At 38.5% G+C, this 25,733-nt stretch overlaps 1 protein-coding gene across 1 annotated transcript in view; it reads right to left on the reverse strand.

Moving 5' to 3' along the window:
- The window catches only part of LOC106670091, a 212,776-nt gene that overhangs the window by 7,217 nt on the left and 179,826 nt on the right, over positions 1-25,733 (reverse strand). The window contains exon 5 of the mRNA XM_014400106.2: positions 3,290-3,423. Coding sequence (XP_014255592.2) covers positions 3,290-3,423 — 134 coding nt within the window. The remainder of the gene's footprint in view (positions 1-3,289; positions 3,424-25,733) is intronic.

Below are 25,733 nucleotides of genomic sequence, written 5' to 3' on the forward strand. Positions count from 1 at the left end.
CATCCTCGAAACTTTTTTCTTAATTAGAAGAGAGAAGTAAATAGATGTAATTTGAGATTAAAATGTTAACTTGTTATTAAAAAAAGGTAAATTTGAAGTTAGCAATGGGTAATTAAACCGATAAAGGGTTAATTTTCAATTAAAAAGGATTAATTTTGAATATATATACACACACACTGACAGGCAAAAATTTCCACCCACGTGTAATTTAGCTTGATTTGTATATACATATATTTATATATTAATCTAAGTTTCACTTTTTTAACGTTTAATAATTTAATCGTTTTATCAAAAAGTCAAAAAATGTATATTGCTAAAGAAAAGGAAATATAAAATTTTAAAAAAAGATGGACAGATAAAATTTGTTTTTCAGTTTTGATTAACATCTCAATATCGCGTATTTCCTCCTCTTGCCTTAATAACATCTCCAAGACGCCTCGGCATACTTTCTACCAGTCAGGAAATGTCTCTTTGCATCACGAAGAATGCCGGTCACGTGTCCAAGCATCTACGCATCTCACACTTTACAAGGAGGTACAAATTCTCCTGCATTGTTCGATCTACATAAAGATAATTTTGACGGTCTTTGTCTCAATGAGTTGCGATGGCTATTGAAGCAAAGACGTGAGGTTTTGCACTTAAACTAGGCTGTTCGGATCAAAGGGGAATTGGGAATCTGTACTTTGTGTAATTCGCGCTCTATTGAAACTGTATGCCACTTCTTGGCGGAGTGCTCATCCCTGGGTGAGATTCGGTTGTTGCATCTCGGATGTTTCACTCTCCCCAGGGTTGACCTGTTACGGTTTTTGAGTGGCTCAAATTCGCGGCCCTTAATTCGTTACGCCGGGCATGCATGGAACTACAGATATGAATTAATTGATGAGTTTAATTTTTGATTTCTATTGTATAACCGGTTTTTCTGTTCTCTTTCGCATTTTGGCAGTTGTTGTTTCTCCTTTTTTCCCTGTTTTTTGCGTAGGCTATCACTTTTATTTTATTCTTATATGCGAGCGACATGTGGACGGGAGCTGATTTCATCATTTTCATCATGATGTTCCAAAATTTCATCCACATAGCAAGTGGCCGTGAAAGACCCTCCACGAACAACAACCAACTCTGTGTGTCTCTCCATTGAAATTCCAGCCCACACCATCACTGAACTACGTTGAAAAAGTTGGCTTTGGGGAAAATTACAGGCTTCGTACCTTTCATTTCGCCTTCTCCACACTCTTTCACGCCCATCTGGAAATCGTAGAGCAAATCTACAATCATCTGTAAAACTTACACCAGACCAATTGTCCAAATACCAATGGCTGTGTTCTCGATCAAATGCGAGACGTGTAGCTCTGAGTGTTTTGGTCAATTCTCCTATTTTTACGGGGCCAAAAGCCATCAGGCCATACTGATTTAATCTTCTTCGAGCAGTGCGTTCAGAAATTTGGTTCGAACTTCCTGCAGCTGATGAATCACTTGAACACCAGGAAGGTGCCGGTTTTGCAAAATTCTCAAAGTCAACAAACCACCATCTGGTTATGTTACTCTAGAGCGACCAGAACCTGGGCTTCTATGGTAGTACCCAGTTTCTGTAAAATGTCTAACGGCATCTCGCAGTGTTTCGTAAGAAACTCCGACGGAAATAGTGGCATACCTAATGAACGTCCATCATCAATAAGTGCCACATCATGCACAAAATCCTCAGAACTAATTGGCATTTTTAAGTTTAAAAGAGAGAGAACAAAGAGTATTGCCTGGGTGCGTTCCTAGATGTAGCACAAGCTTTTGACAGGGTGTGGCACCCGGGCATGCTTTATAAACTCAAACGCTTCCTACCCAATCCTTAATACCTTATCCTGAAATCCTACCTAACAGACCGCTGCTTCAGAGTGAGGTGCGGTAACGAGTTCTCTAAAATCAGGCCAATACAAGCCGGTGTCCCACAAGGGAGTATCCTTGGTCCTATCCTTTATACCATCTATACAGCTGACCTACCTACTCACCCCCATACCAACATTACCACCTACGCGGATGATACCGCAATTTTGTCCTCTAACTTGAATCCTACCCAAGCTACCTCTAATATCCAAGAACACCTTGAGCTCATCGAAGGTTGGGGCAAAAAGTGGAGGACAAGATTAAACGGAGAAAAGTGCATCCAATGTACGTTCACTTTGAAAAAACAGTCTTGCCCTCCACTATACATCAACAATGAAGAGATACCGACTTCCACTCAAGCCAAATACCTAGGACTATACCTTGACAGCAGACTGACGTGGAATCCCCACACAAGACTTAAAAGACACCAACTCAACAGAAGACTTGGACAATTACGCAGACTACTAGGACCAAAATCCGGGTTAACCATCAGCACTAAACTGACCTTATACAAGACTTTACTGCGACCACTTTGGACATACGGTGTGGAAATGTGGGGTTCCGCCAAACCATCCAATATCCAGCGTATCCAGTCCTTCCAATCAAAACTCCTCAGACAAATCGTCAAAGCTCCTTTTTACGTCTCTAACCTCACTATCCACAAAGACCTCAACGTTCCTTTTGTCCACGAACTGATCCATTTCCGATTCCAAAAATTTCATACCAACCTATCGATCCATCCTAACCCTACCACTAGAACCCTCTCCACATATTCCCATCCCGAGAATCTACCACGTCGCCTAAAACGACGATGGCCCCGAGACCTCCTTGCCCCTTAATCTATTAAAATGAGTGCCAGCAATGGCTGGCTTCTCATGGCATGCGTCCCCCGAGTGCAGCGCTGGCATCAGTGTTAGTGCTGTGACCGAGCGGTGAACAATATACATTGTGATCACATTTGTATTATGTACAAGTATGTATAGGCTACAAATAAATAAATTTTAAAAAAAGTTTAAAAATTGAAATTAAGAAACCAAAGAAGAACACTAAACAGTTTCTTCCTTCAGAATTCAAATGAGACTGAATAACATTTTAAATTCAGCAAAAAGTAAACATTGAAAAATTCTTCATCCTTGTTTTGGATTAAGGATTAATTGTACGTCTAATGGATATTCCAAATTTAAAACATAGCATAAACAAATATTTATTGATAAACATAAGAAACAAATTAAGGATAGAATTTTGTTTTATCGTGAAAATGAAAAAAAATCAATTGGGCGGAGTCTTTTGCCTGTCAGTATATATATAATTGACTTTTTTATTTTCACGATAAATGAAAATTAAACCCTTAATTTGTCTCTTGTTTTTATTAACTGTTATGTAGGAAATAAGTAAAAACAAGCTTAATTTATCTAACCTGTGCGCCGTTAATGTACCAGATGAGCTGGGCAGGCGGTTTGGACGGTCCTGAGGTACAGTTGAGGTCCACCATCTCGCCGACCTGATACCTCGGCCGGCCTCCGTCGATCGTCGGACCTTTTTCCGGCAGGGCTGAGAACAGAAGAGACGTTACGCTGTGATGATACGCCCAACACCATTCACGGCTGCGACTTAGTTAGCGTCAATTATTCAAATCGTGATTTATGATCAATCGGAAGTTGGACGGCTGTCCTAGGCGCCCTCCGACTCCTGATTTATCCCAACGCCCGACCGTCACAATTCACCTGTTGTCACGTGTGATTTAACAGTCCCCTTAATATATTTTTGAATTATGGCTCACATAAATAGATTTAAAACTTGTCTGTTTATTTTATGCCGGTTATAAATTAAACCAATGTTACTACATATTTTATTTATCGTTCTTTACTTGGCTTTTGTTAATTAAAATAGCAAAACCTGAACTGACTCAAGTTGAGAGGAGGTTTCAAAAATAGGTCCTACCTATTAAAAAAATTACTAAATTGGACTTTAAACTTGCAGGGTTGTCATTTCCGGTTTTGCTCGTCTCTTCCTCAGGAGTGTTCGCATACCTCGCTATGTAGCTGAGTGTCAAGTAATACCCTTGAATAATCTGGAGATCGTCGCTTCCCAACCACGGTATTGGGCTCCAAGAGATTTCGGCAATAGTTAATTTCAGCCACCTACTAACCTATAGTCCAATCGCGCATATAAATACATTTACATATCGCACACCCACAAGGAAAGTTACACAAGTCGAAAAATTATAAAAACCTGATTATTTAGTATTTAAATTTAGAAATATTTGGGTGTGTTGCTCTAGGAAAAAAGACTCAACTGTACGTGGACTCTTAGCTGCTAGAAAGCACTATGATTATTCGGAAATCGTGAGATGCAGTCTGGTGTGATGTAGGTATCAGAAAAACATTTTTTATATAGTGCCAACGTTTCGATCTTTATTGAGATCATCTTTGAGAGAGAGTGCCCCAAAAATGTTTTTCTGAAACCTACATCACACCAGACCGCATCTCACGATTTCCGAATAATCATCGACTAACGGTCACTAATCACCACACAGAAGGCACTATGTTTCAATTTTGAATTGGCAGGAACGTACTGACTCCATTCACGAAAATTGGCACATTTCGAGTTATTTTTTTATTGTTTAGTAAAGGATTTTATGTTGAACCAAAGTCACATTTTCCTATTACCAAAAACAAACGTTAAGTCAATTGTACAAATATGGGAAATTAACATAGGCCTTGTTGATGACCTTAAAATAGGTCGAAATCTTGGCAGTAACAACTGAATTTGCTTTTTTCTTCAAAACCATACCTTGATCCTAGAGTGCTCGTGAATTTACTTTCATTTATTTTATTTTAATAATTTTCTTAATTATAATATTGTTTTCCATCAGTTCAGTTTTTGTTTTTCACTTTTACATTATTTTATAGGTTCAACGTTTTTTAAAATATTCTTTGTATGTAAGGTCTTGGTTGAAATGAAAAAGCTAGTGTCACGAGCGGGATTCGAACCCACGTTCTTCGGTTCAATAAGCCGCTGCTCTAACCACTTGAGCTATGAGAGTAGAGCAGCGGGTTATTGAGCCGAATGTCGTGGGTTCTTTTTTTTTCCATCAACCACCCAGCCGTACCTGAGGGAGACCCCATACTGGCGGACCTCGGCCTCTAGACTAACCTATTTTCTTGTATGGGGGAAAATGGAAGCATAACGCCTTCCTTATGCTTCGCTCTAAACAACGGGCACGAGGAAGGTTAGGGTATATATATTTTTCCTCTCTGTATTAATTAAACTGACCTAATCTAATAGGCCCCCCTTGCTGGTTATCCTTTTTCGTAAAATAATATTATACAATCATTTCATAAAATTAGAAAATTAAAAATGATAAAAAACTACAAAATTATATAAATATAATAATTTAAGCACTTAAGAACAATCACAGTCTTACGTATGGTATAACAATGTTAACCTATTTTCAAATAAGTAACCAGGCCGGATTTATCTGAAAAAAAGTTATACACTTAAATATATCACAGTTTCATCACAGGTATGATTTAGAAAGTTTGTTCACGTACTTGGTTTACTACCCACTAGTATGCTCTGTGTAAGCTGTTTGAACATATGATACGTTCGTTTCGCTTTCTTTCAATCTTGGAGGCAATATATTGTGAAAACTGTTTCGCAGGTCTTGACGAAGTTGTACGAAGTTTGGGCAGAAGAATAGCTTGCGTCGTACGTCTTCAGGAACATTGCATAACTGACAGTTTGGGGTATTCGAGGTAGAGGTTCTGGTTTCACGGTCTGCCTTCGCCTTGGCCATCATCTCGGCATCGAGCTTCTTCGCGTCCACCTTTGATCTCATCTCCATCTCGTGCTCGATCGTCGCTCGGCGCATCGCTTCCTGCTTCGCGACCGACTCCTCCGGACTGCGCAGGTTCTCGTCATTCATCTTCCGCTGCTGAAGCATACCTCATACCTCTTACGGACCAGCTGGTCTTGGTAATTTGCGCGTGATTGATGGTGCTTCGTCTCCTCGGTGAGCGTCTTCCTCTTCCCCTCGGCGTCAACCCTTTTCTGCTCAACTTTCGCCTTTTCCATCATCATCTCGTACTTCTTGATTTTAGAAATCATCTCTTGCTGCTTTGTCACTTCTTGGAGCTTCGACAACTCTAGCGCTTCTTTTGAGTGCCGTGATTTCTCTAGCTCCTTAGCGGCTTTAGCTGCCCGCTCGAGCGCTGATGAGTCGAACCTGTACGCCTCCATCAACTTCTTCGTCTTGTCGTCAATCTTGGACAAGTCGACCTTGCCGGTGTCCCCGGCCCCTCCGTCAGCGGGCGTCGCCTCAGGGAGCTCGAGTCCGACCTGGTCCGCCCGTTTGATCCCGAAGAGCCAGGACATGGTCGGGGAAGGTCAGACGGGAAAAGAAAATAAATCGCCGGAAAAGGCCTGCGAGCGGCGGTGTCTAGAGCACGAGCTGGGAAGTTGTACGAAGTTTGGCAGAAGAATAGCTTGTGTCGTACGTCTTCAGGAACATGGCATAACTGACAGTTTGGGGAGTTAGTTCCCTTGAATTTGTGCGTATAAACTGCACAGTTTCCATGCCCCGTAAGCATTTGTGAGGACCGAAAATCTGTTTGCACCCAACTCTGCGTTTTTTTTCTTTAATGATGGGAAAGAACTCATACGTAAGTCTGCCCTTGACATTATTTTCCCATCTGCTTTGCCAGGTGTCGGTTTTCCATTCGTTGAGAAAAATGTGGCGCTGGCTGTTGGGTGTATTCCTTAGCCAATACGCTTCATGCTCCTCTATGCCTGGTAGCAATCCTTTCTTCAGCTCTCTCTTTGCAATATGGCATTTTATGACCACGACAATGGGTGCTGCTATCATTAGCACTTATAGAGCGTGGGTAGAAGCCGTTCTGTACCCCTTCGATGTCCTCAGCAAAGCAATTCCCAATTGCAGTTTTCTTCCCCAGGATGCTGCTCGTGGGTTCGAAGCCCGTTCGTGACACTAGCTTTTTCATTTCAACCAGACCTTACATACAAAGAATAATTAATTGAAAGAAGTAATTTGGTCAATCAGATCACTAAACATAATGTTTTTTTATTGTTTTAATTCCAATATTTTTAATAATCAATAAAACCTTTATTTCAATAATTAATTTTGTTTTCTAAATAACTAATTATTTCTGACTTCAAGAAGAAAGCACATTTGGGTCATAAATAATCTCAGTTAAACGTGGATATTTATGCTCGCTTGTTAGGTTTGAATGTTGTCTGTTAATATAACAAAACAATTAATAGTCATTCATTGACGACCATTATCGTTACGGCAAACGACCTAACTTAAAATAACGAGAGCCAATATATATGCAAGAAAGGTGATACAACTCAAAAAGCGGTAGTTTTTAGGGGTAGGACAACTGGAATTTTAAACATTTTGAATTTTTCCCTTGTCTTATTCAAGTGAAAGACAATATAGATGGATCAAGACAGTTTTTACAGCCAACAGCTACAATAGCGATTAGTTAATTCATAAACAAAAAAAGTAAACTTCCTTCTATCTCTCTTGTAAAATATTCTTTTTTTTTGTGTGTGTGTGTCCTTGTATTAGTCGGCCGTTGGATAATCAATTGCTAATTTTAAACTTATGTTGAGGTGAGCGGCCCCAGAAGAAAAGTCCAAATGCTTCGTTCAAAACATTTATTGACCTCGCTCGGACGTCTCACGTCCTTCATCAGGTACATAATCTTTTTTTTGTGTGTGTGTCAGTAACATTCTTTCCGGCGTCCCAGACCAACAGCAATTTATTGTTTTTCGTTTAAAACGAAGCTTTTGGACTTTTCTTCTTGGGCCGCTCACCTCAACATAAGTTTAAAATTAGCAATTCTTTTTTTTTTTATTGTTGTGACACTTGTTCATTCTGGATAATCGGTGTACTCGATATTTCTCCATCGACCTGCACCCAACAGTATCAAGCTACTCTAAATTAAGGTCATTAGTGTATTTTCACAAGTCCGCCATGTAGAGGCTATATTTTACCATCAGCCCCTCACCGCTCACACTAATAAATACACGAGCTCAGACAACACACATCATACACGTATACAATAAAAAACACAGGCTGTAAAAAGCGGAACAGATGACCAAGAAACTCGCTACTGTGCTCGAGAAACCCTTGTTAAATCCAGCGGCACCCTACACGCTCACTGTAAGCAGCCAAGGCATGACACTCTCCTAGGACATATAAAAAAAAACCTTTCTCTGCATCTGGGCGGGCTTTGTTCCAGAAGCAGTTGGCCGTGTTTCAACAGCACATTTCATAAAAGTGTAAGGACGATTCCTCATTTCTGGTTCAGGTTCTTGGAGAACCAGGTCACGCAAGAGCAAAAAAAGTCTTAATGAAGTAACAGCTTTGTTCTAACATTTCTCCCAGTTAGAACGAACAGTTTCTTTATTTGTACGCTTTATTACTAGTGAATTTTTTCTTCCACCTGATACCATTCCAGACTGGAGTATTTATTTGCATATATTTTTTTTGACCCTTTGCGTTAATATATATTCAATAATAAATCTATTTGTACATGATTACAAAAAATATGACGAAATTTATGTTGGTTGCAGAAATTTAGTTCATTTTCTAATTAACGTCAGTGTCAACTCATAAATTAAGATTTTTTTATCCGATTATATGAAAAACTAGTTTCAAAATAATTGGAAAAATAATAAAAAAAAATCTATTAAACTAATCCTAATATGCGTGTACCATAAGTTCAATATATCATTAATTAAAATGAATTTCCTTAATTTTTCTTTTTATGACCTCTTTACAGGAACATGCAAAGGTCGCGCGCAGTTAAAGTTTAATATTGGCATTCCGTGTTCTGCGTCAGAGGAGCGTTAAGCCCTTTTTGCAAGGCGTCGTGAATTAAACGCCACTAAAACTGACAATTTTCAGTTTCATTGCCCCAGGTGCAGAGAATGCCTTACATTATTTGACTTTACCGACTTATGTTAAGACTGCCAGAGCTTCAACGTTAGCCTTGTGAATACAAACGATTTATCTATTAATAAAGGAAATTATAGCAATCCTGCAAGGTAGAGGCAAAAGTAGAACCAGTATTTAGAAATTGTAACGCTGTTATAAGAATTTCAAGTATAATAAACCGTTGCAAAATGAAGCCAAATAAATTCAACAATACCTGGACGCATTATATATAAAAAGTTCACCCTATTTGTTTATTATTTAAAAAAAAAGTTAATCAGCATAACGTAATTCAAGCTGGCCAGTTTAACCGGATTTCTACTTCGAATCCGTATTCGATTTTTTTATTCCCTACAAAGATAAAACGCCAGTCAAACAAGCACGAATATTTGCACGGTACATAGTAACAATGTATTGAGCTGTTGTCCCAATGGAGGTTTGTCGGTTTTAGAAAACAGGGAAGCAACGAATCCTCTTGTAGGCAAACAAGGACAAAGGACGAAAAATATTTCAATAGCTTACAATCTACGTCACAAGCGAAATAGCAAAGTTCCCGAAAGATCCGTGACTATAATTGATTATAAAGATGAGTAAATGATAATAAATTTTACAAATTTTCTATGGGTTCATTGAATGCTTGACACTTTGTTATATGTATGCTTTATGATATTGAATAATTTTATCAACCTGTTTCAATTACGTTCAGTTTGAGATACCTATTACAATAAAGTGAAAGAATCAAAAAAGGATAACCAAAACAAGACTGGTTTGCATATTATCTGGCTAATACTCACATCTCTAATACATATGTGATATAGCGTGTCTCTTCTTCTTTTTTTTGGGCCCAACCCTGAATTCGAAAAACCGAAAACAAGGTCCCAGAGGTTTTCTACGATCGGACCTGACTACAATTATTTCATTTATCGATCAGGCACCTTTTATATTTCATTTAAACCAAAGTAAATACGACACCAAATGTTTGTTAAATTTGAATCTTTAATTACAATTTATTTTCACATAAAATGACAATATATTTTATTAATTATTATTTTTAATTTAAAGAATCCTTTTATCCCATAACAAACCTATCTCACATCTACAAACCTTAATTTTAAAATGAAATTTGATTCTCTTTTTATAGTTACATAAAGAAAGGTAAAGAAATTATTATTATTAGTATTAGTATTAGTATTAAAATTTTGACCACCAAATTAGAAAATACAATTAAAATATTAACACAACTTTTAAAATGAAATATTATTTCTTTTATTTTTCTTTATAAAAATATATACCCTTTTAAAACTAAATTACAATTATTCTTTTTTTATTTTGACGTCAAAGTAATAAAAATAAACTCACTTGAATAGTGTGCACACAAATTTTTCTTTTTACCAAAAATAGCTGTTTACCCACACAAGCCAGAAAGGGATCGGTTCTAGGACTTGAAAAAAATAGCCCTTTCTTGGCCCCTACTCCTTTCACTGTTTGAGTGTGTGTGGGCCTGGGGGTTCATTTAAATCTGAACGTGACACATACATAAGCATGTAGCAACGACTAGATAAAATTTCACATCGTGAACATAATATCAAAATTCCGGCAGTGACAATCAAAGAAGTCTAGAAAAATACACTTTCAAGGCTAAAATAAACAGCAAAAGAACCCTTGTATACGACCTGATCATTGGTCGATTATGTCAAAGTTTCTGAAAAAAGATGATTAGGATTCAACCACCAGATTTAAATATGTGGCTCAAATATGGAAGATCGATGGTGTAATAATGATCCCTAAGCCAGATAAACCGGCGCATGAGCTCGGGTTATCAGACCGTTTCCTATACTGCCGATGTTTTTTTTTTTATTAATTGGAAAAATCCTAATTAAAACGCTAATTTAAAATATTGATCCCATCCGACGATAACACACAACGATTTACCAGGGCCAATGCATTTTTGTTTTTTTACGAAGGTATTTCAACTACGAGGTTATATGAACCCTCGGGGTGCGGGTGTTTAAAAAAATCATTTGTGTCGGCTGGAGTCGAACCGGGGACATTTACATTGAGGCGATGAGCGCCGTTCATTAACAAACTCTTTGGCAGGAGTGGCCAGGATTTCCATGGATTTTTCTTTAAGCTGAGCCTGATTGCCTGGCTAATAACGCCCCATCATCGCTTATATTTTAGGTAGAGATCCCTTGACTCTTTCACTACTGATGGAAAACGCCATGGGATTGCTTTATAGGTGGTGTTGTGACAAAGATTTATCAATTAATCCTGCTAAACTAGAATTGATAATGTTTAGCAGGAGAAGAACATTAGGTAATTTTAAAAACCCTAAATTTGAGGGCATAGAATTAAAGTTAGTGGATTCCATCAAATTTCTTGGTGTGACACTTGACAGGAAACTTGATTGGAAAGGTCATATTAATAACATATAAAGGAAAAGCACTATATCAATGTAGGAGAATTGTCGGTAAAACATGCGGCATCAAACCATGGGTAGCCAAATGGCAATTATTCTACCTAGATTCTTTTTCGCAGCTTTAGTGTGGTGGAAAGGTCTAGAAAATAAAGGGAATAGTAATAAATTAAGGTCATTTCAAAGACTAGGTTGTTTGATGATGACAGGAGCATTTTCAACTACACCCACCCTAGCACTTGAAATCATAACCAATACCACACCACTTCACATTGAGGTTAAGGTCAGAGCACTAATCAGCTGCTACAGATTAATTAGCGAGGGCAGCTGGAATCATAAGTGCAATAACATAGGTCACTCGAAAATCTCTCAACTATTGAGTAAGGTTAACGGTCAATTATTAAGCGTTAGTGATAAAAAGATTAAAACCCCTTCGGGGAAAAAGCACTTTCAGGTAGTCACCCCTTGCGATTATAATTATAGTCTGGATGATGACCATCGTAACATAGACTGCTACACAGATGGATTACTTATCAAAGTAAGAGGTAGTGGTGCAGGAATCTACATACCAAAATTAGGAATCAGCATCTCCTCCCCTCTTGGCAATAACACTTTCGTTTTTCAGGCGGAAATCTGGGCCATCAATGTGTGTTGTAGAACATTTATGGAAAATAAAATTAAGGGAAAAAGTATTAAAATTTTCTGACAGTCAGGCTAGTCTTCGGGCATTACAAAAAGATTTGTCAACCTCACGACTGGTGGAGGAAACTATAGATCTTATCAATAGGATCTCTTTCAGGTTTGAGAAAAAGGTGACCCTTATTTGGATACCAGCACATAAAGGACACCATGGCAATGAAATGGCGGATGGCCTAGCCAAAGAAGGTTCTAATACTGCGTTTGTCAGGCCACAACCGGTGTTACCTCACTCTATGAGCACAGCGAACTGCCAAATATGTTTCATGCCCAATAACTGGGACATGAAACAATTCCTTAGGGAGTGGAATTTATCCCCCGGACACAGGCAATTGAAAGAGTTTGTTAAGGCGATCAAACCAGCAGAATCGAAATGGCTATTCTCTATCTCAAGGAAAGGAATAAGTAAGAAATGATAGGTATCCTGACGGGCCACTGCCCACTGAGAAGACACCTCTTCGTAATGGGTATCCTACCAGATCCCTTTTGCCGCTTCTGCGAAATAAAAGAAGAAACGGCAAGGCACTACCTCGCAGAGTGTGATAGGTACGCTAAGTCTAGATTTGAAATCTTTGAAGGAGAGGACATCACCAAATCACTCCCCGAGATAAAATGGTCCAAAATCTTGGGGTTTGTGAACAAGTCCAAGAGGTTTATGCAGGACACGTGAACCGACCAAGTCCCGGATCTTTTAGGGATGGGGAACGAGTTAACCCCTCGGGTCTTGGTCGCCCACATTGTATAATATATATCATCGCTTATAATAAATACTATAAACAAGATAATAAATACATCTGCGGCATCGGATCATCCAGTTCCAGACCAAACTCTTTGGCAGGAGTCGCCAGGTTTTCCGGCAATCGGGGACTTGTACAGCTCGTTCCACGATGGGCTGGCAGAACTGAGGACTGAGTCCAAGAGCTCCTCCAGCGAACTAGGAGACCAAAGGAGTTGAGAAAAAATGGAGTGTATTGATAGCTCGGAGTGATCTTGAATTCCTTTGGGACTTAGCTTTGGACGATCACTCTCAGCTCCCACTCACGCACATAAACCAGAACAAAAGAAAGTAGGTTACTTAGTTGTGCGATCGTGACAAGTTGAAGTAAGTGTCCCGGGCACGACGAAGACAAATGCAATCGGGGACTCGTACAGCTTGTTCCACGATGGATTGGCAGAACTAGAACTGAGTCCAGGAGCTCCTCCAGCGAGCTAGGAGACCAAAGGAGTTGAGAAAAAATGGAGTGTATTGACGGCAAGGAGTGATCTTGAATTCCTTTGGAACTTTGCTTTGGAAGATCACTCTCAGCTCCCACTCAGGCATATAAACGAGAACAAAAGAAAGTAAGTTACTTAGTTGTGCGATCGTGACAAGTTGAAGTAAGTGTCCCGGGCATGAAGAACCGCTTTCCACGAGGGAGCGAAGGCGGAGACAAATGCAATCGGGGACTCGTACAGCATGTTCCAAGATGGGTTGGCAGAACTGAGGACTGAGTCCAGGAGCTCCTCCAGTTAGCTAGGAGACCGGAGGAATTGGGGAAAAATGGAGTCATTCATGGCTTCATGAGGTCGTCGAATATTCAATACGTATACTAACTAAACTGATCAATTTTTCTAGATACTCAAGTTACCTAATACAGTAATAAAGAACTTTTCACATGGATACCATATACCATTTAAAAGACAATAAAGAATGTATGACCTGACCGTGAAAATTTAGTCAATTGTCGACCTGCTTGGTCTAAAAAGAGCTATGAAATATTCAGATTATTCCACCAACCTTCACAATTTAAAAAATCTCTATTTTTTATTATTTTTTTTAGAATTGCATATTTTAGCAATGTTTTATAATGCAAAAAAGAGGATTTGCGTAATCAATTTTCAACAAACGATCGAGTATTGTAGCAAGTGTACGAATTCCCATTACGGCTCACCTCGAGTTCTCGACCACGGCNGTGAGTAGTGGCGGATGGGGGTAGTGAATCGGTTGCTCCTACTCGAGTATGCTTTGAACGTAGGTGTAGGCTGAGCTCGATTGGACGCTTTTACCGCAGGTGGTCTCCTCTATGGGTTGGTTAGCAATTCCACTTTAAACAAAACCGCCGCCGGAATGGATCTGGTGCTTTCTACGCTAAAGAAGCCCCAATACTCTGGGAGGTAGAGTGGCCTTCTCTATCTAGGGAGTCAGCTCTCATCTTGAGAATCAAAACGTGCGATAAGGCCGAATAGGCCAGGTGCGGACGTTAAATATCCTCAGTGTCCTTTTTAGGATGACCTTACTGTCCATCATACTTAATAAACAGTCTGCCTGTTTGTGTGCCTGTCATTGAAATTTATCTTCAGGATCGTATTTTTTACCAGACAAAACAGATTCTCCAGATCAGTTTTCCGCCCTGGAAGCGAACGAAAGAAAATTAGTCAGATGATGATTAGCAGGATTAAGAACGACATCCCTAAGTAATTTCGGAATAGATATCGAGAGGACCAGTGCCCCGCGGGCGTCAAATACCAAGGTAGTTAAGCCGCTTTTTTGTTCTATTGTGTAGGTTTGTGTTTTTTGTTAGGTCTTTCCGACCAGGGGAGAATATAAAAAGAAAAGGGTTTTATATAATTAGCCAGACTAATCAAAGCATTATAGGTAATAATAGAAATAAAAGGATGAATGTTTTTCTCTGAGGATGTCTATTTTTAATTTTACAGTATAGTTTATTTTATCACACATTATAAGTGGTTAATTTGTATTTGATTATAAATCTCTTAAGCTTTTTCTTTAATATATAGACAAAATCCTACTCAGCCCAGGAAAATCAAGTTTGTTACAAAATAATTTGACTGGACCAAGTGTTTTTGTTTATTGATTTTTCTCGTTTGTTTAACTACCCTGCGCCCCACTGACCCTTAGGGATGCGGATAGGGATAAATGAGCCACAAGGCTTTCCGCACCTCGACCTGACTAAATCTATTGTGCTCTTCTATTTTTTTTTTTTTTTTTATAACTCGTATAACTTCAGATTGTTAGTCAAATCTTGCTTCCACTGAACCTTAATTTACAAGGAGTGACGAAATTTGCCAGTTATTAGGTTCTACAAAAGGTGGGGGCCTGCCTAAAAGAGCAAAACAAAACAAAAAGATAGACCATAGAGAAGTTTAAAATAAAAGCATAAAATGAAGATTGTAAAAATATTTTAGTTTTGAATGAATACTGCATGCTAAAAATTTATCTATTTTTTCATCTTTTAATTTCACAACCATAATTTTCCATTGAAATCTATCTATAACAACACTTTCTTTTGACATGTGAAAATAAAACTTTAAGTAAGGTATTGGTTGAGATAAAAAAGTCAGTGTCACGAAAGGGATTCGAACTCACGACTTTCGGCTAAATACACCGAGGGTCGTGGGTTCGAATCCCGCTCGTAACACTGGTTTATTTATCTCAACCAATACCTCACTTAAAGATTAATTAATTGAAAAGAATTTATTTGGTCAATCGGACCACGAAACCTAATAGATTTTAAAATGAAAAATTAATCTTTGTGCGTCATGGGGTCATAAATATTCCATTTTGAATAAAGTATAAACAATTCCCACGTAAATATATTTAAATTATAAGCAAATTATATTATCTTGAAAGAAGAACGAATCGACCGTCATGATATCGATAGTAAGTAATTAACTGCTACCATTATAATATTTTATTAAATTCACTAATTTCGTGGTCCGCTTGACCAATTAATTATAATATTTTATGTTTAATATTGCGACGAGTATCCATTGTTTGGATTACTTATTATTTATTAATTATTAAGGTCGTTATTACTTGTAGCACCCTGATGAAGACCTCGATAAAGGTTGAAAGCTTGACAAAAATTACAAAACTTATTTGTTTATGATGACCGCATCCCTGATCTCGACATTACTATTCAAATTATGTTATTAAATAATTTATTTCCCGGAAGTCCGTATTATTTCTGAATTATTTGCAGTCTGGATGTCAAAAAAGAAGTGGTTAAAGTGAGGGCGCTTGGTGTTTAATAGAAATAGAATTACGAGACCTCCTCGGAGGCCTCTGGCCTCTCCATGATAGATCAGTGGGAGTCACCCACCTTGGTGCCTGAGCGACTCCGTGGTTGGGGTCTAGTCGGGCGCCATGGACTTCTTTGATCATTTCACAGCTCTTACGTCCCCTAAAACTAATCATTCTCACACTCACTCATACAATAAATACATACATACTCCTATATACAAACCCAATCACACATGCATATCCTCGGTCTAGAATCCGGGTTGGAGGGTACTCGATATTCCGCCCCGACCCGGCTTGACTGAGCAGCGGTGGATCCTTGAAATAATATGCTGCACCGCCGCCCAGCATACACTTATTCTAACATAAACTAAATCTAAACTTTAACCTATGAAATAAATACCCCACTATATACAACCCATTATCCTAATATCTCTTAAAAACTTAAAAATTGTTCCTTAAACTCGCTGCCATGCTCGAGCGTTCTCCTATAATCCGGTGGTATTCCATTTCACAGCACTGTGAGTCTGTCATCTTGGCATGCTGGGCACCTAGGTCGACTCGCGCCAACCAACAAGTACCGATGAGTCGTACGTGTGTGACCGATCCGCAGGCGGATCAGGACAACGCTTTCCATTCGAGATATCCCCTCCGGGCTCGGTGTTTAATAAATACCGAAAAAGAATTAATTTTTAATTATATTAAAATATGTAGCTAAAAATATTTTATATTTCATATTTAAGCTGGTATTATTTATTGGTTTCTGTTTATTTATTACAGTATAAAAGACCAAATATAAAATAATACATTTTTGAATTTTTATTAAACTTTCTCATCAACTGTACGAATATATACGAAAATTTTCGTAACATATTAACATTTACCACCCTTACCACCAAAAAAAAATCCTGGATGGTGATACCGTATCAGGACAAATGAGTTATATTTTTGCGTTTTAATGAGACTCCGGATTGGATTTAGGAAAGTAAACCAACCCCGGTGGTTTCGATTTCGCAGGGTTTTTTTTTGCACTCGTGTGCATGTAAAAGAAGTTGTACAATCCGTCTCTTGGACATTGTTCCCATGGCGGTTGTAAAACGGATCTAGCCAATACCTTTTAGTTTTTCACCTCGCACCGCCCAGGTAAAGGTGAATTTTCTGCTGTACTTCGGACCAACCGATAAATCACAAGCTCACGTCAATTCTCATATTTATTTCATATTTTCATAATGCACTGGGTTCCGCCTTTCCCCTTAAAATATTACTTCCTCTGCCCTTATGGATCACAGATGAGATATAAACTCTATTCGGCGTGTAACGTGGTTGAGTAATGGTCCGTATGAAAATGTGTGGCTTTATCAGAAAACGGCAGAAAGGAAGTTATCACACGTAAACCTAATGATAACATTTTATACTACAGTTTGATCTGTTGAAAATAACCAAATAAAAGCCATTAATTTCCCCAACTGATTTTTGATAGACCTTATCTTAAATAAGAGTCGGTAATAATTGGGCAAAACTTTCATGTAAATCTAATTAAATTTTGGTTTGTGTAGGCTTAAGTGGTCACAAATGATTATTTTGTCAATAATGTGCTTGTGCACGCGCTGGTCGTTCGCAATAAAAATAAAATTAAATAAAATAAAAATACAAAATAAAATAAAATACAAAATAAAATATTAACTTGGTAACTGTGGCTTGATTTTCTCGACAACCAGGGAGGAGAGCCGTTTAATAACTAGAACCTGCAATAACTCTGGCCAAAGGTAAAACAGAATCCTAGTCTTTTAATTACCTTCGGGGCTCCGTCCGAACCCTGTATGATGTGTCGCATTAAGGATGCGGGAGGAGACACTCGCGTTATTTTGAACGCGATAATTAACAAAACGAAAAAAAAAAATGCTTCTTGAAAATAATCGAAAAACTGAAAGAAAACTAAAAGAAAATCGCTCTTGGAGGTTAATTAATAGTGGACTGTATGGAAGCGAGACGGAAGCGAACAGGACTAGAGCAGGACTAGACAGCAACAAGACAGGATTGTGGGGAGGGAAAGAGCTAGGATAAATTCTAGATTAGCGGCATTTCGGAAACAAAATAAACAATTATAATTCGCGATTTTTGGCGCGAACGTACCGCCCACCAAAATTATAACAATTTTCCATCACCAATTTCTATATACAATATTATTTACATGTACTTAGATTATTGTATATAGGGATATTATTCCTCGTCCCGCTACAAAGCGTTCGTAAGGAATAATATCCCTACTCTCTAGGGACTATCCCTACTATATAATATCCCTACTACCAAAAATCGCGAATTATAATTGTTTATTTTGTTTCCAAAATGCCGCTAATCTAGAATTTATCCTAGCTCTTTCCCTCCCCACAATCCTGTCTTGTTGCTGTCTAGTCCTGCTCTAGTCCTGTTCGCTTCCGTCTCGCTTCCATACAGTCCACTATTAATTAGCCTCCAAGAGTGATTTTTGGCGCGAACAGTGCTTGTTCCATATATACGCCAACCTGGATAAGTGGAACCTGTGTTAGTGAGATATCCTGGATAAGTGAAAAAAGTGTTGTAGTCCCGTCACTCTTTTGGGGCTCAAATCATGGATAAATGACAAATCCTGGCCTCCTTAAATGTAAGTCACACGAAAGAGACAGTTACTGTCATGGGACATCTCTGCTTTCGTTACCTCTATGAGTGTCTCCCTGCCTCTCTGACCTTTATTATAGACGTATATTGCTCAGGTGTCCGGGGGTGGTTTACATTTTGATCTTTGTCAGTGAAACGATATGTAAGTTGTATTTTTTTAGTCAGTTAGTCCGTGTTGATTATTCGTGGGATTATGTATTCAACGCAGATGAGACGGGGTTGTTCTTTAGATGCCTTCCGAGGGGATAGGGATCGGGAAAAGAGAGGCGGCCACAAGGCCTACTGCACCTCGACCTAAATAGAACTATTTTGCTCCTTTGTTATTTATAACTTACTGGCCAGCTTCAGGCTATAACCAGCCTCCACAGCTTTGCCAGCGGTTCCTTGGTGTAGGATCTTCCTTGTGGTTTTTCTTGTACTACTTGCAAGAACCTGTTTGTTTTCTAATGAACATTTTGCTCATATGCATTTCATTTACGGTTACTGCAACGGTAATGCTACTGCTGCAAGGAGAGAACCAAGCTCGTTTTCAACGACTTCATTGGAGGCTTAGGGAAACTGTTTATTTTTTCACTCGTAAAATGAGGGAAGGCAATCAGCGAATTGATTAGATGGGGAAATTTTGCATTCTGTTAATCGTGATCCCAAAACCAGTACAGGTGCGTTATGTACAGAACTTGGTGGTTCACAATGGAGAGTTTTGGATAACCTCCTGCGGAAAGGATCGTACATTACCATTTTACGAGGGTGCAAAGTTTAAAACGACCAGCATCGAGTTGATTTTTGTCGATGGCTATTGCACAGTGAATAGATCTATTGTGCACCTCTGTTATTTATAACTCACTGGCCAGATTCAGGTTGTTAACCAGCCACCACAGTTTTACCAGCGGTTCCTTAGTGTAAGATCTTGCTTGTGGTTTTTCTTGTCCTAGTTGCAAGAACCTGCACATACGTAGACCTTCACAGAAATACAAAATGTGTTCTGCGGTCTCCTCCTCTTCCTGGTAGTATCTGCACAGTGTTTCTTCTGTCTGTACTCCTATCCGGTGCATGTGCTTTCTTAAGTGGCAGTGCCCTGTCAGGAGTCCAACCAGAATCCTGGTCCTTCCATTCTTTTGTAAGTTTTGCGGATGGTCCTTCTCTCTCAATCTCTTCGCGTGCCTCATACCTGCTGCATTGTTCCACCAGGTTTTGGACATTGTAAGGATCCGTTTAAGATATATCCTCTTTTGTGGCAGGCTGCTAGGCCGCAGTAGGATTCTGGGCCCAGAGAGTCCTTGTTGGATCCCTTTTTGGCCAACATGTCAACCTTTTCGGTTGCCTCTATGCTCCGAATGTCCAGGGACCCATGCCAGGGTCAGGTCATTAGTGTCGCTGACTAACGTCAGGGCCTCCGTGCAATTCTAAATACTATTTGCCTTCGACTCGCACGAGGCTAAGGCTCTGAGAACTGCCTGGCTGTCAGAGAAAATGGCTATATTCAGGGAATGTAATCCTAGCCTTTTTATTTCTCTGGCTCATTGTCCGCTATGATTTCAGACTGGAAAACTGTAGCATACTTGCCTAGGTGTACACCGAGTTCGGTCTTGGGGTCCCAAAGACCCCAGCTCCCCTACCCTTGTCGGTTTTGGAGCCGTCAGTATACCAGTAGGAATTTGCCTTTAACATTGTTCCCTTGGCCCGTTCTTCCCGTTCTAGTATCAGTACGTTGTACTTCTTGTTGAAGTTGTACTTTGGAGTAGTGGCATAAGCTGGCATACCTATAATGGCATCTGCCTGTATATCCTCCCTAAGTTTCCATTTTTTATTCACATGGCCTAACCTAGCAGATGGTTTTCAATTTATGATCCTGTGAGCTGCTGCTCTGGCTTCTCATTGGATGAAAATGTGAAGTGGTGGGAGGTTTAACAAAACGTAAAGCCGCAGTTGGCGTTATGCTCAGTGACACTGAGACACGCTTGTCTTTGGGTCCCACATAGCGGCCTTACTGCTGCTCACTTCGGCGGTACATATACTAAAATTGGAGATGCCTCCTAAACTCCACTTTTGCTTTCATAGGAAATCAGTGCCACGGAGGAAAACTGAGTAAGGAGGGAGTTCTGTTGTGCGTAAATATGAGTGGGACTGAGAAGCTTCCGCTTTTGATAACAGGCAGGTCAAAAAAACCGAGTTGTTTTGAGAATATTAAAACTCTTCCAACAGAATACGATAGCAATCACAAAGCTTGGATGACTTGTGAAATCTTCCTGAAATGGCTGAAGAAATTAGACACACACATGAAACAAGCAAACCGAGAGATTTTGCTGTTTCTTCACAACAGCTCATACCCAAATGCCTGAACAGAAGTGGGTAAAAATCATTTTCCTCCCTGCAAATACGAACAGCAAGCTTCAACAGATATGGGACCGATTAGATAACGTTTTATAGAAAAGATATGTTCCGTTTCCTCGTGCGATACATGGAAGATAGCACGAGTCCTCAAGTAAACATGACATTGCCGAAGAAAATGTTGTTTTGGTCACAAGTTTTGAGCAAGATTGGATGACTCCGTTACACACCGTCTCAGAAATAATTTCGTACAAGTCGATGACGAAGTGCTGACCACTGGGAATTTCACTGACATTGATTTCGCGATTAATAATTTATGATGAAGGATAAATAAATTTATGCTGAAAGAAGGGTTCAGAGTGGCCTAAAAAAACTAAAAAACGTGATCAATGTTAAAAGATTAAGAAGTGACAAGGGAAGAGAGAAAAGTCGCATTTGGAGGTGTTTAAAAAAAGAAAGTTGTATTTACCCCAGTTCGGTGTCTAAGGAGGTAAAACAAAAACCTTATAATGAACCCCTAAACAATGGGGTTAATGAACACAAGCCGACATTTGTTACTTTAAATTGTGGACAACTTTTCACTCGGAGGGTTTTAAGGGTTGAACAAGGGGTAATTAGTGAATGAATAAATATTAATATTTCCTCTGGCCGGCACAGGGTTGAATTTTAACGTGAGAATTTTGTGTGTAATCTTTTTACCAAGGCCACCCCGACACTCTTTTTATTTTTGATCTTTTAATGTATTTATTTTTCTTTTACGTATTATGATTAATTATTACTTTACAAGTCACCTTACTTTCTAAGAAGAGATTGTTGCGTAGACAATTAAAATAATATGCAATTTAATGATATTGATATGATTGACATCAGCCTTAAATTTAAAATTGTACATAAAATTAAAAGATAATGCTAAATGAACAGAAAGAAAAACTCTTAGCTCTTTCGTGAAACTTTCGACGAATATATCTCCTTCATCACGACAATGAAATTATGTTTACTGATTTATACGGTTAACAATTATAAACATATACTTGCATATTTGAGTATATTATAAATCTGATATGGATGGAATATGAATACCTCTGACGGTATGTTTAATACTAATTTCTTATTTTAAAGTTTAATTCTTAACATTCAAGAAAAATTCAAGTCCGGGTAATGGGGATGTAGTCCTCGAATTTTTGACGAAGGGACTTGGTGTAAAGCCTTTCGATTAAAACTCAATAATTGACATTAAATTCATATTAACATGACATTTTTCGTCGAACTATAAAATTAATTAATACATGTTAAAATATATGGATTATTGATACATTATTTGTCATACTGATATGTAATTGCATTTAAACCACAATTTCTGACGTTTATCCCAGATATTTTATTTTATTTACATTTTAAAATACATAAATACGATTCGCACATACTCTGTATAATCACATTGACTCACAAACGGAGAGAGAGAGAGGGAGAGAGAGAGAGAGGGAGAGAGAGAGAGGGAGAGAGAGAGAGAGAAAAGAGTTTAGGTAGATAAATAGGAGGGACCCATGCCAGGGTCAGGTCATTAGTGTCGCTGACTAACGTCAGGGCCTCCGTGCAATTCAAAATACTATTTGCCTTCGACTCGCACGAAGCTAAGGCTCTGAGAACTGCCAGGCTGTCAGAGAAAATGGCTATATTCAGGGAATGTAATCCTAGCCTTTTTANGAGGGAGAGGGAGCGGGAGAGAGGGAGAGGGAGAGAGGGAGAGGGAGAGAGAGGGAGAGAGGGAGAGAGGGAGAGAGAGAGAGAGAGAGAGAGTGTGAGAGAGAGGATGGGAGAGAGAAGAAGAGCATCATGAAAGAGAGAGGTACAAAGGTATAAAGGAAGAGACATAGATAAAGAGAGAACGGAAACACACGAGAGAGATTTAAAAGAGAAAAGAAAGAGAAAGAAGAAGAGAACTTCAATTAAAGTGGAGAGATAAAGAAAGAAAGAGAGAGGTATAGGGACATAAAGAAATACCACAGATAAAGAAAGAGCAGAAACAAAGTGGAGAGAGAGAGAGGAAGAGAGAGAAGAGAGCGTCAATGAAAAAGAGGGAGAGAGAGAGAGTAAGAGAGAGGCATAAAGAAAGATCAGAAACACAAGAGAGAGAGAGAAGAGAGAGAGAGAGAGAGAGAGAGAGAGAGAGAGAGAGAGAGAGAGAGTGAGAGAGAGAGAGAGAGAGAGAGAGAGAGAGAGAGAGAGAGAGAGTAAAGAGATTTTTACCGACGAAGATAAATAGAGACAGATAAGAATAAATAAAAAAGACAGATTCATAGATAAATAGAGACAGGGAGAGGGAGAGAGAGGTAGAGGGAGGGGGAGGGGAAAGAGGGGGAAGAGGGAAAGAGAGGGAAGAGGGGGGCGAGAGAGAGTCGGATGGGGGAGGGAGGGAGGGAGGGAGAGAGAGAGAGAGGGGGTGGAAGAGAGAGAGACAGGGAGGGAGTGTGAGAGAATTGAATTGAACATTTTATTTTAACTAGCGAAATTAGGTCTCACAAGGACCTTTCTTCAGTAAAGAGAGAAATTCTTACAGAGGTAGATAAATAGAAAACATAGTTAGATAGAAATATTGAAAAGTGTGAGAGCGAGGGAGAAAGAATTCATTTAATTTTAGCTAGCATAATTAGGCCTCAATAAACATTTTTTAAATAAAGAGATAATCATACAGATAAGGAGAGATAACTAGAATAAATCGATAGATGTGTAGATAGATATAGAAATAAAGAAGACGGTGAAAGAATTAGATAGATAGATAGATAGATAGATAGATAGATAGATAGAGAGAGAGAGAGAGAGAGAGAGAGAGAGAGAGAGAGCGAGTGAGAGTGCAAAGAAATTTTCTTACCGAGGAAGATAAATAGAGACAGATAAAAATGAATAAATAGCCAGATAGATAAATGAAGGTAAAATTAGAAGAGTGAGAGAGGATGTAGAGATAGGGAGAGAGAGATATATGGTGTTGGAGACAGAAAAAGGAAAGAAAATTGTACTTTTTATATATTGAATTATTTATTGCTACTTAAAGCTCAAAAATGAAAATAAAATATACTCCATATTCTATCATTTTCTAAACTTTGGTAATCAAAATGTATTATGATTGGATTGTTAACAATTTCATGTTACACTTAATGGTACTGAGAAGTTCATAAAGATTGAACATTTGTACAAACTAATTATACTGTGTGTAATAACAAAAACGATATCGTTTTAAACAGATTGTACGTAAATGAACACGGACTGTAAGTTTTATTATAATTATGATTCTTTTTAATGTTCAAACTGTAATGATTCTATTTATATGCCTTACAATACTGGGTTAAGTGACAATATTTAACACTTAACATGAGGATTTTTCCCAATCAAACTGTTGTTTATTTAGGATTTTATAGACATGAAATTGACTTCTAATTTAGTGTACTTTGGTTAATTTTTTTTCTAGTTTAATCTAATTTGAATGCCTTGTAGAGATTTTTACATAACAGGTGGCAAAATCTGGTTGAGCTCCTTTCATACCATACTTAAATATTTCAGTGTTTAAAAGTAGTACAGACTAGAAAACGACTAAGTAATATAAATAGAGCACCTTCAATTAGAGAATGGCCTAGCTGAGATACGTGACGTAAATGGAAAACCGCCCAGCCTTGGCATTACAATAAATTGCGCTTAGAACACTGATTCCTCTCTCCGAAGCTATCGATGAAAACTATATTTTATCGGCAACATGTGCCCGATCGGACGTGAGAGCAATGCCAAGACGCTGATTTAAACCGCATAGCCAGCTTTTGATACATTACCATCGCTTGGCACTTTAACGCTCATTATACGTCACAACCCGATTTCCCCGACGAACCCTTTCTGGGGGTAATACTTCACCCTTAGATCTCAATATTCTGTTTTATTAAGGTTTGTGAGGGGAAAACACGAATCGCATGTAATGAAGAGTCATTTACAATCCTTTAACAGCAGATTTGTAGAAGTCAGTATAAGGTTAACTTTTTTGTTTTCAAATTTATTTGTTACCTATACATAACATTTGTATACTATACAAATATGTACTGGTTAATATATCACACAGCACAACACTAGCACTAAGGCCAGCACTGCACCGGTAGAACACATGCTTTAAGGAGCCAACCATTGCTGGCACTTAGTGTGTATGATTAGGGGTCAAGGAGGTCCCGAGGCCATCGTCGGTTGAGGCGACGTGGTGGTTTGTCAGGATGGGAATGAGTGGATAAAGCTAGGAACACACTTACCCTATGCGAGGCTACCCGATGCTACCCGACGCCTTGCCACGTTTTAGTGGGGTGTGCACATCCATTTGACGCAAGTACACGTCGCGTACAGTCCCCAGCGTTTATCACAATAATCACTATCACAATCGCAACGCATCTTTTGTTCTTAACGAACTATTGTGAGCAAAACCTTGTAATTAATTGTTAGTTAAATTTTATGAGCACAACCATCTAATAAATTGTTTGTTAAACTTAATCGTTTTAAATAAAGTTACTCCTAACCATCTAATTAAACAATGTTTATAAAAACTTATGCATTTTTGATCTCGTTTAATTTGGTTTACATTAAAATAACATTTGTAATTAATATAACGACAAAATTACATGTACTTAGTTTGAAATAAACTACAAAAATTATGAGTGACCTGTTCTGATGCTACCCGACATTAGAAAATGGTGTAATTTTACGAGCAAAACTATGAAATAAATTGTTAATTAAATTTTATGAGCAAAACCGTGTAA

This window comes from Cimex lectularius, unplaced genomic scaffold (genome assembly GCF_000648675.2).
Source record: "Cimex lectularius strain Harlan isolate CLEC.00 unplaced genomic scaffold, Clec_2.1 scaffold49, whole genome shotgun sequence".
In the NCBI taxonomy this organism is placed as follows: domain Eukaryota; kingdom Metazoa; phylum Arthropoda; class Insecta; order Hemiptera; family Cimicidae; genus Cimex; species Cimex lectularius.